We start from the raw sequence: 18,907 nt of genomic DNA on the forward strand, positions 1-18,907 counted from the left end.
TTTTTTCTTCTTCAGTCTGTTAATGACAGATTTTACAAAGTTAAACCACTGAAGCAATCTTGGGATAAAACCCACTTACTTATGATGTATTCTTTAATATATTGGTAGTTTTGACAAGTTAACCTTCTGTGGTTCAGTTTTCCTATCTGTAAAATGGTGATAACAGCATCTATGAAAAAGGGTTTTTGTGAGCACCCAGTGAATTAAAATATTTAGAACAGTGCTTGGCACATAGAATGGTTTTTTTTTGTGTGTGTGTATGTGTGTTTATAAATTAATAGATCTATTTTTGTTTAAATAAAATGGTTTAATTCTTCTTTCTATGTACTTGGGTCTATTTTGTCATCCTTTTTCATGCATTTTGAGAGGATAGCCTAATCAATTTATTTTAGTCTTAAGAATTTTAGTCTTTAGAATTTCCCCTTGTCCAGATCCCATAGGTTTTAATAAATATAATGCATAGTTCTAGAAAGATTATAATTTGTATTTTGTATTTTGACTTCTGCTTTAACACTTACTTTGAAATATATTAAGAATATTTTTTTAGCTTTATTTTTAACTTTCTAGATATGTGCATTTTAGTTTTTAGTTGTTAATTTCAGTTTACATTTTTAAGTTGTTGCAATTTCCTTCATGCCTTAATTAATAGGCACTTCTGTGATGATTCCATGTGTATTTGTTGGGTACCAGGTATACTTTTGAGTACCTCTATGAAAGCCTACTAATTCTATATATTTTTTTGGCCTATTTGATTTGTTGGTTTTTACATGGCTGCGGATGCCAATTTTTCCTTGTATTTCTATCAGATTTATATACTGCATAAAGTTCATAACTTATTTTCATGGCCAACTGTTGAAATACTGAAAAGTCTCTTTTAAAGCTTTGAATTCTACTTGTCTCATTAATGTTACCATATCTGATATACCCCTGTTACTATTCATTTGACTCTTACCTCTGTGTTAGGGATGAATTGAAATAATAGTATACAGTTCAATTTTTAATCCAATGTGAATTTTGTGATTGATACTATATTTGGACTTATTCTGGCCATTTATTTTGTACTGTCTTTGTGTCTCTTCTTTCTTACTGTAGTGGACATCTGTTCCTTTATTGGCACAGCAGTCCCCTTTTTTAAGGCCATATTCTCTAATTTCCCTTGGGAAAACACATGGTTTGGATGGACCTGAATCATGTACAAGCTTAGTTCTAGGCCTCACTCCTTCAGGAATTGGTTCAGGGATTGGACCCAAACTAAGCCAATTAGAGTCAAAGAGACACAAATCCTAGGCTTTCGTTGGGACATAGGGGAAAGGGATTTTCTCTTTTATTTGAACTTGAAGCTATCAGGTGATCATCTTGCTGCCGCATATGAAAAACTTGCTAAGAGTGAAAAGATGAAAGCATTATGAAAGAGATGAAAGAGATAAAGCCCGAGTCTCTAAAGTCAGTACTACCCCTGGACTTTACAGTTCTGTAAGCCAATATTTCCTTTTTTTGTTTGTTTATGGCAATTTTGAGTCGAGGTTAGGTCACTTGCCACCAAAAGAATGCTGATTAACACATATATCTTTTAGTAGATTGAGTTTTCTTTACTAATTTTTTTCCCACTTGTCTTTTTCTAAAAATTGATTAGAAAATTTTCCATTTCACTTTTATTCTCTTAGTGATTGACCTTATATTTTTAACACACATACTTTAACTCTAGTCATTGTTAGAGAAATATAAATTTACCAGTATCATATTCTCCACTCTAATAAAGATTCATAGTATATTACCCTGACCTCCTTTTACTCTTAACAGTATAAATGTGATCAATATTTATTTATTTCTAAGAATAAACTTTACTATTGTTGCTCACGATTACTTCTTGCATCCCTGTTTCCTCTAGAATCCATTTACCTTCTTGCTGAAGAATATCGCTTAATATTTCTTTTAGACATAGTCTGTGGATGGTAAACTTTTTGCATCTTTGGATGTCTGAAAATGAATTTATTGGGCCTTCACATATAAATAGGGATAGAATTCTAGATTCAAAGTTATTTTTTTGCAGTATTTGAACGATATTGGTCCATTTCTTTTTCCATTCACTTTGTGGATAATCTGTTTTTTGTCTCTGGTAGATTTTCAGTTCTTCCTTATATCTTTTATAAAAGTTCTGAAATTTCACTCTAGTACAGGATTGGCAAACTACAGTCTGTGGGACAAATCTCTCTCTCCACCTTTTTTTGGGACAGCCCAGTGAACTAAGAATGGTTTTGCTTTTTTAAATTTGAAAAAAAAAATCAAAAGAATATTTCATGACATGTGCAAATGATAGGAAGTTTATTATCAGGGTGCATTAGTAAAATTTTATTGGAAAACAGCCACATTCATTTGCTTACATATTCTCTATGGCTACTGTCATACCACAATGCCAGAGCTAAACAGTTGTGACAGAAGTGTAAAACCTAAAATATTCACTATCTGGCCAGAAAAATTTGCTGATTCCTGTGTATATTTATATTTTTAAACAGAATTCTGGGAATTATCTGGCTATTATTTCTACTGGTTTCTGCAAGGATTTCTTACCCCAGTATCATAATCAATATCCCAAATCAAAACCTTTTTAGCTGTGCCTTTTATTATTCAGCCCAGTGATTGTGTTTTCATTTAAAATTTTTTCTTTTAATTTCCAAGAAACTGGTCGGTCTCGTTTCAGGAGTGCAGTATTCTCTTACCTCTCTAAAAATGGTAAATATACTCAACTTGAGGTCTTGTGATTGCTGTAGTCTCCTTCCAAGGGTTGGAAGTTCTTCCATTTGTTGAATATTTTACTGATATTTGCAACTGCTTGATATTTATCCACTTTTCTGTGTAGTTGGAAACAGACTTCTGCCTCTGTTTGCATTGGCTGCTTAGGAAAGGGCAATGTGAGGTTACTACTATTTTCAATGAGAATGAAGAGATGGATGGGCCATGCTGCTGGTGTGGTTATTTCGGTGGTCTTGCTTTCTTTCTCTCTGCTCCAAGATCCCACACTCTTGCTTTTTGTCTTTCCTTTAGGGGTAGGATGAGATATATAAAGGTTTGACCTACCTGGCTGCTGCTTCTGGTCTCCCTCTTGCTCTTGGTTTCAGTCAAACTCAGGTACGGATCCCCCTTCAGTGCTGCTTCCTTTATTTGTAGCAATTATCTTCTCCATCCTCCTGCATAGAACCTAAGCTCTGGTTCCCTCTTCAAACTGATCCCATCTGTTTTCCTTCTTTCGGTCCACTGAAAATTTCTCTTCCTAAGTGGTACTCTGTATTTCTTATTTTTAAATGGCGTGAGAGACTGAAACTACAGTATGCTTTCAGACTACCTCCTTAAATGAGAAGCTGGTCTGAATTGTAGTTACTATTTAGAAGTCCACTGTAGTTTTGTTTGTAGTCTAATAGGTATTTTGTACATGGTCTATGACAAAACCCACAAAGGTATTTTATCTATTTTCAGGAAATATTTTACTATGGCTGCAAATAATAGGCTCTAATTTCTTTTCTTTTTGGAGTTTTTGTTTCAAAAATCTGCTATCAGATGCATAGCTTTTTTTGAGTGTTCATTCTTTTTTAATTCAACCTTTGTTGTCATTCCAAAATGGAATCCTTTTCTTTTATTTTTTTTTAAAGATTTTATTTATTTATTTATTTGACAGAGAGAGACACAGCGAGAGAGGGAACACAAGCAGGGGGAGTGGGAGAGGGAGAAGCAGGCTCCCCGCAGAGCAGGGAGCCCAACGTGGGACTCGATCCCAGGACCCTGGGATCATGACCCGAGCCGAAGGCAGTCGCTCAACCGACTGAGCCACCCAGGCACCCGGAATCCTTTTCTTTTAATAAGTGAGTTTATTCCTTTTACATTCACTGATCTAAAAATACTTGCTTTAGTTCTGTCTTTATGCTTTGTGGTCTGTGTTTTTCTTTTGTGTGTATATGTTTTCTGATTGAATTAGAACACTTAGAGTCTGGCTTTGGTTTTTCAAGTGTTTATTTTAATTAGTATTCCTAAACCCTCAACTTGACTTACAGCTTTAAAGGATATCTACGGAGGCTTTGCCAGTGAAATTTACACACAAATTTTCTTTCTCCTCTTTACCTCCCATTTTTAGTTATTACTTCTAGGATGTTTTACATATATTTCTTCCTCTTCTCTACATTCCTCTAATACATATAAGTTAGATCCCTGTTGTTTTCCTTACATATACCTAATTTGCTTTCTTATTTATTTTGTTCTTTGTTATTCCATCTTTCTTGATCTTTTAAGGCTTTTCTCCACATCTCCACTTTTTCTTTATGATAGTCAAGAAATAATATATCCACAAAATGATTTTTAATGTTTACATGGAATTGCACTATATATATGTAGGATAATTTTATTAATCTTCCTATTAGTGAAAAATTGGAGCCAATCTATTTATTCTAAGCATCCACACATGCTCTTAACAGTAAGAGCTGCTTCGTAAGTAAATTTAGTCTAAATCCTACTATGGAAGCTCAATGCCAAAAAAATTTTAGATCATGCTTGTGAATCCACTTGCCTGTCTTCTCTTCTGATTCAGTGAGACTTAATCAATGAATGATGAATGATTTTTATGGGTTTCAGGGTCAATGACATAAAAATTCGACCCCAGTTTTGTGGCTAAGCATATTAAGGAAATCTTTAAAGAAAGTGGTTTGGCGATGGCTCTTCAGTACTCTCCAAAAAGATATTGAAGACTTAATGTTATGGGTGTGAAATGTATAATCTCTGTAGAGGGCTATTTGACATTATGTACTGAGCTGGATATTTTATTTGATGTTTATCCTTCTAGATCTACTCTCTGCCTAGCTCTGTGCCCCAGGAGGCTGATCCAAATGGACCACATCAATTAGTTGTCTTACCTTCTGGTTTCTTATTGGAAGTCAATGGAAGTGCCAGCAAGATACTAAGGGATATGAGGAAAGTGAAACTGGGTATTTATTCTAAGAGCCTAAAACAGCTCTTAGCTGATATGCCATAGTTCGACTAAATTACATTACTGAAGGTTACAAGTCCTGTTAGCTGACTCTCTCCATGTACTTACTCTCTTTGGGTTCTCATGATGGTTATCTCCTTGTCTTTTTAGGCCTAGGGGTGGAAATGGCTCCCAACTGTTTCTAGTTCTGGGTGTCTGCATTATTTCTTGTGGGTTTCTCTAAAATCCTATGTTTTTGCAAGTATGCTGTTTGCTATACTTCTGGAAATTTGTCCTATATATGTATAAAATGACATGTATATAAGATTATTCACTAGAACGTTATATTTCTAATAGTGGCATAACTATTCTAATAATGGTGTTACTATACAATAGAATATTGTGCAGCTGTAAACATGTAGAACATTCATTAGATACATGTATGGAATAATCTCCAGTTTATTGGTTTTTAAACTTTTCTTCATGCGCTCAAGGCCCCAAAATATTTGTGAAGCCTCATTTATACCTTAGTAATCATAAAATACAAGTGTTTTTGGTTTGATACTGTTTTTCCAATCTTTGTTATTGTTTTTATTTAGGTTTAATTGTTACACAAAAAATTGTATGCATTTAATGAATACATCTTGATCAGTTTGGACATATGCATACATCTTTGATACCACAACCAAGGTACTAAACATACCCATCACCTCCAAAAATTTCCTTGTATTCTTGTGTGTGTGTATTTTGTAGGAAGACTTAACATGAGCTTTATCCTCTTAAAATTTTAAAATGCATAATACCACATTTTTAACTATAGGTACAATGTTGTACAGCAGATCGCTAGAACTTATTCATCTTGTGTAACAGAAACTTTATACAAGTGTGGAAAAAGCTAGGTACCTAACAACGAATGTAATATGTTACGTATGTGTAAGGAAAAAAGAAATATAAGAATGTATATGTGTATTATTTTTTTTTTAAGGTAGGCTCCATGCCCAGCATGGAGCCCAATGCGGGGCTTGAACTCATGACCCTGAGATTGACACCTGAACTGAGATCAAGAGTTGAATGCTTAACTGACTGAGCCATCCAGGCGCCTCTGTATTTGCATGTATGTATGTATGTATGTATGTGTGTGTGTGTGTATGCATATATATGTACGTGTGTGTATATATACATATATATGAGATAGAGTGGGATAGAGAGGAGAGTCTTTGGAAGGGTACATAAGAAAATGACCACAGTGATTTGCTTCTGGGAAGGAAAACTGGGCAGCAAGAAACTTTACTATTTATCCTTTTGTTTCTTTGAATATTAAAACATACAAATGTATTACCTACTCAAAAAATGTATTACATTGATAATGATTAATTAAGAGCCTTAGAGGAACTGCTAAAGGAATTCTGAGAAGATGATGGAAAAAGCCAACAAATTATAAAGTTGCTGAAATGTTCTAAGCAGTGAAAGTCTTAGATAATTTCTTACCATGGTCCCTTTATGGAATTATACCCTATTATAAATTCCATGTAGAAGTAACTTCTTGTTCAGGGTTGAATGCACAAAACCATATATGGTAAAGATTTGTTTTAAACATGATCATCTTTATTATTTGAAAAAGCTTCAGTTCTTTTAGCCTCATCCTGTATTTACAGGGCTTATAGTATGACTCCACAATGATCTTAGCTTCCACTGAAAAGTACAACTCCATGAAAGGAAATGGGACATGGAAGAGTTTTCAGGAAATTAGTGAAGGGAAGAGAAGACTGCTGGGAAAAATTCTTTCAACTAAAGTTGGTTATAATCACTCATTTTTATGATATTCAAAAATAAGGATTACTAGTTTGATTTTTTAGGGTGGTTTTAATATTCCTGATACAGTTACCCCTGTTAAAAAAAGTTTTACAAGACCCAGGGAGACTCACTCACCCTTCCTGGAACTGTGCTTGGGCAGATTCCTCTGCAACAAGAGTCTCATATTCCTCAGCTGCAAACCTGTCCCAGTCAGAAGGCTCAGGCCCCTCATTCTCAACATCCTGATTGCAAAGAGGACAGGAAACAAAAATAATCAAAGACAAAGAATTGGAGATAGGTTTTCTTTAGTTATATACAACATTTGTGATGACCTACCCAAAAATGTTTCATCTTCACATGTAAAAAGAGGTGCTAAAGTAACACTCCTAAAGTGATTTCTGTGCCTCCAATCACAAAATTATAGTGAACCCCTGGGCAGCTAATTCTTGAGGTCTAGATTCTTTTGCCTTATAATCAGAGAACTTTCCCCAGGCCCTTCTCCCTGGCACTCTGCGTAGCAGCTATCTGGAGTGACTTGTGGTTTTTGCATATGCGTACCTGAAATATACCATCCCTTTCTCTGGCACATTTTTATTGCTCCTGTAAAAGCCAGCTCAGATACCATGTCATCTGTGCTATCTTCCTGGAAACAGCCCTTCTTCCCCAAATTGCTTGATTGCTACTTTTTGTTCTTTTTTTCTTTATTTGACCATATGTCTCTTTAACATAGTGTCTGGAATTTATTGGGCACTTTCTGACTAAAAATGTTCTTTGCAGATCAGAATAAATCTTGATATGTCACCTCTTATAAAGTAAAATTTATAACACAAATAGAAGAAATGAAAGGGGAAAAGGCTATACATTTTCTTTTTCTTCTACAATATGGACAGGATCTTGGATTATATATTCCAGGTAAAATAGTTTTTCCATGATTAAAATGAGTTAGCACTGCCCTCAGATGTAAGGTTAATTATGCCTAGAAGAATGCAAATACCTAAATATTGACCATACAATGTGTTATGATATTTAATCCATTTTAAGAACTCCTACCACATCCTTATAACATCTTTGAAACTGACACACATCTTAGATTTATAATGGCAATTTTTTTGTTTGCTTGTTTAAAAGTATATAAAATAATGGGCACCTTTGAGTCAATAAAACATAATTCTGACTTTAAGCTAGTGATAATGTGCGTGATATGCTCCAAGATCAGGTGCAGAGTATTTGTTTTTAGAAGGTGATATTTGTATTGTTACTACTATTTAGGTCAACATGTGGAAGAAAAAGGAAAGACTGTGCAAATTTCCTGCAATTATACTCCTGTAGGACCAATGGAAATAGTCCTTTTCTATCAACATAATTTTTACTTTATAAGGAATAGAAGGGAAGTGTTGATATTCTGCCCCCCCCCCCTTTTTGGACATAGACCATATGATGTTCAGGGTTTTTTGAGAGTCCACAGATTTTTGTGTATGGGGAAGGGTGCTCATCTCTATTCAGGTATAGAATGACTTCACAGTGATAGTCATGCACAACAATCATTAACACTTGAAAAAATGTGTATTATCTGAGGGTTGTCTATCATGGAGAATGTGTAGTTTTCATTATGATGGGGAAAGCTGTTTACCATGTCATCCTGGAAATGAATGGTATAGTTAACCCCAATATGCTTTCTAATACAGATATGCCTATTGATACATTGTTTTAAAATATGGCAGGACATTTTTTTTTAAACTTTTGTAACTAGTTTCTAATATATATGTAAGTACACAGGCCATACAGTTCACTCAATGATAGGCAGATGGAGGTTACCTAAACTTGAAGATTAGTTGTGGGGAGAGATGTGCTCTAGGTCCATTTTTCTCTTTTCAGTATCTGATGAAATGTTTTAAATGTTACCTCTTTAAACCAAGCTTCCTATAGGCAGAGATCATTTTTATCTGTAGCACACAACCCCTGATACAGCCCTCAAGTAGAAGTTAAAACCAGTACCTTCTGGACTGCAAAGGGATCTCTCTGTTCATGGTCTAAGTATTTCTCCAGATTAAAGAAAGTGTCATAAAAGATATGTGCCATTCTGCATCTCTTCAGATCTCGTAGCGTTATTTTGCCTATGTAAAAAAAAATCTAGTAAATTTCAAGAAGTGCTTTGGCAAATGAAAAAAATTTTTTACTGAAGTTTAAAAGTATATGTATATGTTAATTTTATTATACAATATCCCATTTTTTTGAGGTAAAGCTGACATAAAATTCACCATTTTAACCATTTTAGTGTATAATTTGTGGCTTTTAGTACTTTCACAATGTTGTGCAAGCATCACTACTACTGCATTCCATAACATTTCTTCACCTCAAAAGGAAACTCTGTACCCATCAAGCAGACCTTCCCCAACTCCCCTTACTCCAAGCCCTGGGCAATCACTAATCTACTTTCTGTTTCTAGGGACAGTTTTTTTTTTTTTTTTTTTAAAGATTTACTTATTTACTTGAGAGTGCAGTGGGCCAGGGCACAGGGAGGGGAGAGAGAATCTCAAGCAGACTCCCTGCTGAGCACGGAACCCCATGTAGGGCTCGCTCTCACGACCTTGAGATCATAACCTGAGCTGAAATCAAGAGCTGGATGCTTAACCAACTGAGCCACCCAGGCGCCCCTCTATGGAAAAATTTCTTTTTTTTTTTTTCTTTTTTTGTTGATTTCTATGGAAAAATTTATTTTTTATTTTTTTTAAGATTTTTTTTTTAAATTTATTTATTAGAGAGAGAGAGAGTGAGAGAGAGTGAGCACATGAGAGGGGGGAGGGTCCGAGGGAGAAGCAGACTCCCTGCCGAGCAGGGAGCCCGATGCGGGACTCGATCCCGGGACTCCAGGATCATGACCTGAGCCGAAGGCAGTCGCTTAACCAACTGAGCCACCCAGGCGCCCTATGGAAAAATTTCTTAAAGAGGATTTGCCATCGATTGTTGGTTCCACACTAATAGTAAAGGAGAAATCTAAATATTTCTGTATTTGGGAAGCCAGTATGGAAGACTCTGGAAGTTAAATAATTTAGGACAATCCAGGATTAAATGCCCCACTCTGTTACATAGGTGAAAAGTGCAAATGGCCTTTTACTCAATCTTACCATCGGTAGCTGGCTTCACCAGGTCAAGCATCTGGCACAGCAAATCATGGAATGGCAAGGGCTCAATGCCCATGGCTTCCATCCGTTCACACTGTTCTTCATAGAAGTATTCTAGCTCATACATGGAGAGTACACCATCCCCATCCACATCCATGCAGCGGAACCAATATTCAATGCTAGGAGATAAGGATACTCATTAGCAATGGCCTGGTAAAGGTCCTTTATCCACCCAGATTTATTACCGCCCATGTTTCTTTTAAAATAAGTTAGGTATGTATATATATACTTGAGACTTAGAGAAACATAGTTTTACAAAATTTGTTAGAAAAACTGGCAGATCCCTTCTTCCCTTCCCCAAAATCAGCTACTTTAACACCTGATTATTTTTTTAACTTTATATTTTCAGATAAGATGCCTATATTACTTCTTCCTTACATTTCAGTTTTAAGAACTGTATATTAATTTCATACTGTGAAAGATGAGGTTTTAGCATTTTTACCTCTCATTCCACTTTACCTACATGCCCTTCTGGACCTCTTAATATAAATTACTCAACATTCAGAGTATATAACTTTTTATTTTTCTTTTATCTCTTATTTGCTTAGATTTCTGTGTACGTTACTATTTAACGCCCATATCTGCCAATTTTCTACATCCACAATTAGTCTCATCAGGGTTCTATCAACTGGATTTTCTTGATGAAGTCTTTTTTGCTTCCTTCCAACCTACTCTAGCCTGGACTTCTTGCCCTCTAGGTTGGGTTCTCAGTTTCATCCCAGGGATTCCTTTCACCTTTCTCCCATTTCTTGTATTTCACACTTTCCTCATTCTTGGTTGACTTTCTTGTTTGGTGTAACACACCTTTCAGGAGCTTCCTGAAAAAGGGAGCATGGCAGGTAACTTTTTTGAGATCTTCGCTAGTTGAAAATATCTTTTATCTACCTCCTATCTTGGTTCCTAACTTGGTTCATATCTACCTTCTAACTTGGTTCATAGTTATAGAATGATACCTTAGTGGTGCTTTTCCTTCAGAACTTTAAAGGCAATGATTCACTGTCTCCTATCTAACCATTGTTTTTGAAGAGTCTAAAGCCATGCTGATATCTGATCCTTTGACTGTAATAACCTGTTTTTTTTTGTTTTTTGTTTTTTTCCTTTAAAGCCTATAGATGTTTCTCTGGGTCCTTGGTGTTTCAAAATATCATGAAGTATCCTGGTCTGGGTCTAATTTATCTAATTTATTGGGCTTTCTGAGACCCTACTCAATTTGGAAACTACTATCCCTTAGTTCTTGGAAATCTTAAATTTATCATTTCTTCCCTGCCTCTTTTTACCCTTATCCATTCTTTTTCTGGAACTCCTGTTATTTACATCTGCATGGTCAAATATGGTAGCCACTATCCACATATGGCTAGTCCAATTTTGTTTTTAAAGATTTTATTTATTTAAGACAGAGTGAGAAAGAGAGCATGAGCAGGGAGGATGGGCAAAGGAAGAGGGAGAAGCAGATTCTCCACTGAGCAGGGAGCCCTATGTGGGACTCAAACCCAGGATCCTGGGATCATGACCTGAGCTTCCGAAAGCAGAGGCTTAACCGACTGAGCCACCCAGGCACCCTGACTAGTCCAATTTGAGGTATCTTTGAGTGTAAATACATAATAGATTTTGAAGACTTAATATGAAAAAAGTAAAACATCAATATTTTTATATTGATTACATGTTCAAATAACATTTCACATATATTGGGTTAAATAAGATACATAATTGCAGTTAATGTTTCTCTACACTTTTACTGTGGCTAAATTTTTTTTATAATTTTTTAACGTTTTAAGTAAAAATTGTATTTAAGATGTACAATGAGATAATTTAATATATAGTGAAACAATTATGACAGTAAAACCACTTAACATACCATCTTCTCACTTAGTTAGCATTTTTTGGGGGAAGAGGAATGAGAAGATCTGAAATCTACTCTCTTAGCAAATTTCCAGTATTCAGTACAGTATTATTAACTATAGTCACCATGTTGTATGTTTCATCCTAATTGCAACTTTGTACCCTTTGACTAGCACTTCCCCATTTCCTTCTCCCCTCAGCCCCTGCTAATCAAAATTCTACTCTATGCCTGTTTGTGTTTGACTATTTTTAGATTCTACATATAAGTGAGATCATGCAATATTTGTCTCTCTGTGCTTGCCTTATTTCACTTAGCATGGTGTACTCCAGGTTCATGCACATCATTGCAAATGACAGGATTTCTTTCTTTTTAAAGGGTGAATAATATTCCATTGTGTGTGTGTGTATATATATGTATGTATACATATATATACATACCACTATATATTCCAGTGTGTGTGTGTGTACACACAGAACATACTTTCTCTATCCATTTATTCACTGAGGGACATTTAGGGTGATTCCATATCTTTGCTACTGTGAATAATGCTGCAATGAACATGGGAGTGCAGGTACCTCTTCATGATATTAATTTCAGAGCTCTGATTCAAGATGATGATGTAAGAAGATCCTGAGCTGACATCTTCCCACAGATACACCAAATCGACAACTATATATGGAGCAATTTCCTCTGAAAAGAACCCTTAAAACTAGCTGACTCTTATACACTGGGCAAACAAGAAAAACCCCACATCTATGTGGGTAGGACAGGCTGAGACACAATCTCACTATAACTCCCACCTCTGTCATGGTGACACGCAATCAGGAGGGAACTTAAAACCTGAACTTCTTCCAAGGAGTGAAGGGTTTGAATCTCACACTGAGCCCCATAACTTTTAAGTCCTGCAACTAAAAGATGACTCCCTAAAACATCTAGCTTTGGAAACCAACAGAACTTGTGTCCATGAGACCCACAAGGCTATAGTGAAGTGAGAAATGGCTCTTAAAGGGCTTGTGTGCTTGGATTCACCCACCCCAGGAACCAGTGCAGAAGCAGCCAAAGGGCACCCAGACTTTCTGTGAGACTCATTTCCTTATCTCAAAGCCTTGGCCTAGGGGCAGGCATCTAATTTAACACACATCTAGGGGCCTGCTGGGGTACTCTATGGGGACAAAGGCTAGTGGATACCATCTTCACTTTCCCCTCTTTGCTGCACTACAGAGTGCCAGTATCTCCTGGAGGGAGATTTTACACACATCTGATGCCCCTGTTTTTATGTCTGGAGCCCTTCTTGGTACGTGCAGTTGCCACCCAGAGGACACTCACTGATGAGCTGGCTCTCGTGGCCAGGAGGGCTTGTGTTCCTGGGCCCCATGGGACGGTAACAGTAGGAGACATAGTTTTTGGCAGGCTACTATACCCAGGGTACCGCACAGACAAGAAAGCCCCCAGGCTTTCTGTGAAAGAGACCTATATGCTTGTGTTGGAATTTTAGCCCAAAAGGCAGGTTTCAGGTTTGGCACACATCTAGAAGCTTATGGAGTTATTTTCATGGAATGGAGGCCAGTGGATGCCATCTTTGTGCTCTCCCTTTGTCTTGCTCCAGCTTGCTGGTATCTTTTAGAAGGACTGTATGCACTTGCATGGTGCCCCAATTTTTGGGACTGCTGCCCAGGAGACACTTCCAGATTGCTTAGCTCTGATGGTCAGTGGGGCTTATGTTTGTGGTTCCATAGGACTGTATGTATGTATGTGCATACTTTAAAAAGATGACAACAAGCCTACATTTAGGTGCTGAGATCCTCCCCTTTGGGACACTGATAGCTCTTGGCACAACCTCAACTACTGGGAGCTGTTTAAAATAAAACAGGATGCTTGGACAATTGAAAGGTTTAAGAGACAACAGCTAGGGCAGGGTTGAACAATAAGATTCACTACTATATGAGGCTGCTATTCAAGACTTGGAAAGGTGACCATTTTATCTAATGCACAGAAACCAACACTGAGTCAAGCAAAATGAAGAAACAGAAAAATATGTTCTGAACTAAAAACAAGATAAAACCTCAGAAAAAAATCCTTAATAAGAGTGATTTACCTAATAAAGAGTTCAAAATAATGGTCACAAAGATGCTCACTGAACTTGGGAGATGAATGGATGAACCCAGTGAGAACTCAAAGAGATGGAAAATATAAGAATGTACCAAACAGAAGTCAAAGAGCAGAAGAATACAATAACTGAAGTGAAAACACATGAGAGGATTTGATAGCAAGACTAGATAAAGCAGAAGAAAGGATCAGTAAACTTGAATACAGGGCAGTGGAACTCAAATAATCAGAATAGCAAAAGGAAAAAAGAATGTAAAAATGTGAAGATAGCTTACGGGACTTATGGGACAAAATTAAGTGAATCAGTATTCATATTTTGGGGTTTCCAAAAGGAGAAGAAAGAAAGAAAGGGGAAGAAAACTTATTTGAAGAAACAGTGGCTAAACATTTCCATAACATGGGGAAGGAAACAGACACCCAGATCCAGGAAACCCAAAGAGTTCTGAATACTAGGAATCCAACAAAGCCCACACCAAGAACATTATAATTAAAGTGTCAAAAGTTAAAGACAAGGAGAGAATTTTAAAAGCAGCAAGAGGAAAACAACTTGTTATGTACAGAGGAACCCCCATTAGACTACCACAGACTTCTCAGCAGAAGTGTGTGCTTGTGTGCTTGGATTCACCTTCTTTGCAGGCCAGAAGAGAGTGGCATAATATATTTAGGTGCTGACAGAAATTTCCATGAGTATTACTCTACTTGACAAAGTTGTCATTCAGAATTGAAGGAGAGATGGAGTTTTCCAAACAAGCAAAACTAAAGGAGTTCATCACAACTAAACCAGCCTTACAAGAAATGTTAAAGAGACTACTCTTAAGCTGAAAAGAAAGGATGCTAATTAGTAACAACAAAATAGAAGTCTCTCTGGTAAAGGTAAATATATAGTAAAAGTGATGGATTAAAAGACAAACGTAGTAAAAAGAACTATAAATTATTAGTCATGAGAAACACAAAATAAAAAGAAATAAAATGTGGTATCAAAAACATAAAATGTAGGGGGCCCAGTAAAAATGTAGAGCTTTAGAATTTGTTCAAACTTATTATAATTTAAAATAGACTGTTTTTAGTGTAAGTTGTTATATGTTAGCCACATGGTGACTACAGAGCAAAAACCCTTGGTAGATACATAAAAGAGAGGAATCTAAGCATATTGCTAAAGAAATTCATCAAACCACGCAGGAAGAGAGCATGAAAAGAAAAAAAGAGAAACTACAAAACAGCAAGAAAACACTTAAGATGGCAGTAACTATATATTGTCAGTAATTTAAATATAAATGGGATACATTCTCTAATGAAAAGATGAGTGGCAGAATGGATAAGAAAACAAGACCTATCCATATGCTGCCTAAAGAGAGACACTTTATTATTTTTGTTATTTTTTAAAGACTTTATTTGACAGAGAGAGAGAACAAGCAGGGGAAGCAACAGGCAGAGGCAGAGGGAGAAGCAGGCTCCTGCTGAGCAAGGAGCCCAATGCGGGGCTCAATCCCAGGACCCCGGGATTATGACCTGGGCTGAAGGTAGACGTTCAACCGACTGAGCCACCCAGGCACCCCTGAGAGACACTTCAGATGTAAGGACATGCACAGAATAAAAGTAAAGGGATGGAAAAAGATATTCCATGCAAATGGATACCAAAAGAAAGCTGGAGTAGCTATACTTACTTTAGACAAACTTTGTTTCCTTAAAACAAAGACTGTAGTAAGAGACAAAGGGCATTGCATAATGATATAAAAGGGTCAATACAACAAGAGGACATATTCCTAAGTATTTATGCACTCAAAATACAGCAACACCTAAATGCATGAAGCAAATATTACCAGACCTAAAATGGAGAAATAGCAATAAAATAAGAATAGGCGACTTTAGTATCCCACTTTCATCAGTGGATAGATCATCCAGAAAGAAAATCAATATGGAAACACTGACTTTAAATGACAAGTTAAATAAGATAGACTTAACAGATATATACAGAATATTTCATCCAAAAGCAACAGAATAAACATTCTTCTCAGGTGTACAGGGAACATCTTCCATCATGTTAGGTCACAAAACAAGTCCCAATAAACTTAAGAAGATTGAAATAATATCATCAAGCATTTAAAAAAAAAATTATTTTAGAGAGTGTGAGTGAGCAAGTGAGCAAGTAGGGGGAGGGGCAGAGGGACAGAATCTTCAAGCAGACTCCCTGCTGAGATCATGACCTGAGCCAAAACTAAGAATCAGATGCTCAGCTGACTGAGCTACCCAGGCACTCTTCAAGCATCTTTCCTGACCATAATTGTATGAAACTAGACCAACTATTAGAAAAACCAAGAAATTCACAAATGTGTGGAGATCAAATAATATGCTATTGAACAATCAATGGGTCAAAGAAGAAATCAAAAGAGCAAAAAATGTTTGAGACAAATATAAAAATGAAAAACAACACACCAAAAACTTATGGGATACAGCAAAAGCAGTTTTAAGAGGGAAATTCATAGTGATAAAATGCCTACATAAAGAAAAAAGAAAAATTTCAAATAAACTAACTTAACACCTCAAGGAATTAGAAAAAGAACAAATGAAGCCCAAAGTTAGTAGAACGAAGGAAATACCAAAGATTAGAGTGGAAAAAAATGAAACTGAGACTAAAAAGTTAGAAAACATAAATGAAACTAAGAGCTGGTTCTTTGCAAAAACAAAATTGACAAACCTTTAGCTAGAGTCACAAAGTAAGGACAAAGAGAGGACTCAAAATCAGAAATGAGAGAAAATCAGTAATAACATATAGTAGATAAGTAAAAGATAAAGAGAGAGGAATCTAAGCATACCCAAAAGTAAGTCACTGAACCACAGAGGGGAGCATGAGAAAAAGGAACAGAGAAACTACAAAAGAGCAAGAAAAAATTAACAACATGTCAATAGCTATACACTTATCAATAATTACTTTAAATGTAAATGAAATGCATTCTGTAATTAAAGACAGAATGGCAGAAAGTAAAAGCAAACAAGACCCATCTATATGCTGCCTAAAGTGAGACACATTAGATGTAATGATATGCACAGACTGAAAGTGATAATAGTTACAACCAATACCACAGAAATACAAACGATCATAAAAGGCTACTATGAACAATTATACATCAACAAATTTGACAACCAGAGGGGATAAATTCCTAGAAACATATAATATCCCAAGATTGAACCATGAAGAAATAGAAAATCTGAAGAGACTGAATACTTGTAAGGAGACTGAATCAGTATTCAAAACCTCCGACCAAACGAAAGTCCAGGACCAAATGGGTTCACTGGTGAATAATACCAAACATTCAAAAGAATTAATGCTGGGGCATCTGGGTGGCTCAGCTGGTTAAGCACCTACCATTGGCTCAGGTCATAGTCTTGTGGTCCTGGGATCAAGCCTCACATTGGGCTCCCTGCTCAGTGGGAAGCCTGCATCTCCCTTGCCTGCTCCCCCTGCTTGTACTCGCTTGCTCTCTCTCTCTCAAATAAATAAATAAATAAATAAAATCTTAAAAAAAAAAAGAATACTAATCCTTTTCAAACTCATTCATCCTTTGATGAATCCATTCAAACTCAAAAAATAGATTAGAGAATACTTCCAAACCCATTTTACAAGGCCAGTATTACCCTGATAATAAAACAAGGACATCACAAGAAAATTACAGGCCAATATTTCTGATGAACGTGGATTCAAAAATCCTCAACAAAATATTAGCAACTCAAACAACAATACATTAAAAGGATCATACACCATGATAAAGTGGGAATTATCCCAGGGATGCAAAGAAGGCTCAACATACTGCAAATCAGTCAATGCAATGCACCACATTAATGAAATGAAGGATAAAAATCACACAGTCCTATCAATAGATGTAGAAAAAGCATGGATAAAATTCAACATTCATGTATGATAAAAACTCTCAATAAAGTGGGTACAGAGGGGGGTGCCTGGGTGGCTCAGTCGTTAAGCATCTGCCTTTGACTCAGGTCATGATCCTAGGGTCCTGGGATCGAGTCCCACATTAGGCTCCCTGTTCGGTGGGAAGCCTGCTTCTCCCTCTCCCACTCCCCCTGCTTGTGTTCCTGCTCTCGCTATCTCTCTCTCTGTCAAATAAATAAATAAAATCTTAAAAAAAAAAAATAAAGTGGGTACAGAAGGATTATACACATAATAAAGGCCATATATGACAAGCCCAAAAACTTGTAAGATCTGAAACAAGACAAAAATACCCACTCTCACCATTTTTATTCAAGATAGTACTGGAAGTCCTAGCCAGAGCAATTAAGCAAGAAAAAAATAAATAAATAAAAGGCATCCAAATTGGAAGGGGAAGAAGTAAAACTGTTAACTCTGAGATGACGTATACAGAAAACCCTAAAGACTCCACCAAAAAAATGTTAGGATTAATAAACTCTGTATAGTTGCAGGATACAAAAATCAATAGGAAGTAGCAGAAAGGTAAATTAACAACCCCATTTACAGCTACATCCAGAAGAATATAATGCCTGGGAAGAAGACACACATAAATGCAAAGACAGTTCATGTTCATGGATTGGAAGAATTAACATTGTTAATATTACTCAAAGCAATCTACAGATTCAGTGCAATCCCTATAAAAATTCCAATAGCATTTTTTACAGAAAGAGAACAAACAGTTCCAAAATTTGTATGGAATGACAAAAGACCATGAATAGCCAAAACAATATTGAGCAACAAGAAAAAAGCTGGAGACATCACAATACTTGATTTCAAAATGTACTACAAAACTACAGTAATCAAACAGTGTGGTATTGGCATAATAACAGACACACAGATCAATGAAACAGAATAGAGAGCCCAGAAATAAATCCATGCATATATGGTTAACTGACGTAGGACAAAGGAGCCAAGGACATAAAATGGAGAAAGGATAGTCTCTTCAATACATGGTGTTGGAAAACTGACAGCCACATGCAAAAGAATGAAACTGGACCACTGTCTTACACAATACACAAAAATCAACTCAAAATGTATTAAAAACTTGAATATGG

At 36.2% G+C, this 18,907-nt stretch overlaps 1 protein-coding gene across 8 annotated transcripts in view; it reads right to left on the minus strand.

Moving 5' to 3' along the window:
- Positions 1-18,907, minus strand: part of PPP2R3A (protein phosphatase 2 regulatory subunit B''alpha) — a 214,520-nt gene that overhangs the window by 18,364 nt on the left and 177,249 nt on the right. For all 8 annotated transcript variants that reach the window (XM_064587447.1, XM_064587445.1, XM_054504406.2 and 5 more), the window contains 3 exons: positions 9,868-10,043; positions 8,738-8,856; positions 6,878-6,984 (listed from right to left, as the gene is read on the minus strand). In XM_064587447.1, the coding sequence (XP_064443517.1) occupies positions 6,878-6,984; positions 8,738-8,856; positions 9,868-10,043 (402 nt within the window). The remainder of the gene's footprint in view (positions 1-6,877; positions 6,985-8,737; positions 8,857-9,867; positions 10,044-18,907) is intronic.

This window comes from Mirounga angustirostris, unplaced genomic scaffold (assembly GCF_029215605.1).
Source record: "Mirounga angustirostris isolate CCGP_5_RB_7025 unplaced genomic scaffold, mMirAng1.0.hap1 SCAF_1, whole genome shotgun sequence".
Classification (NCBI taxonomy): Eukaryota; Metazoa; Chordata; class Mammalia; order Carnivora; family Phocidae; genus Mirounga; species Mirounga angustirostris.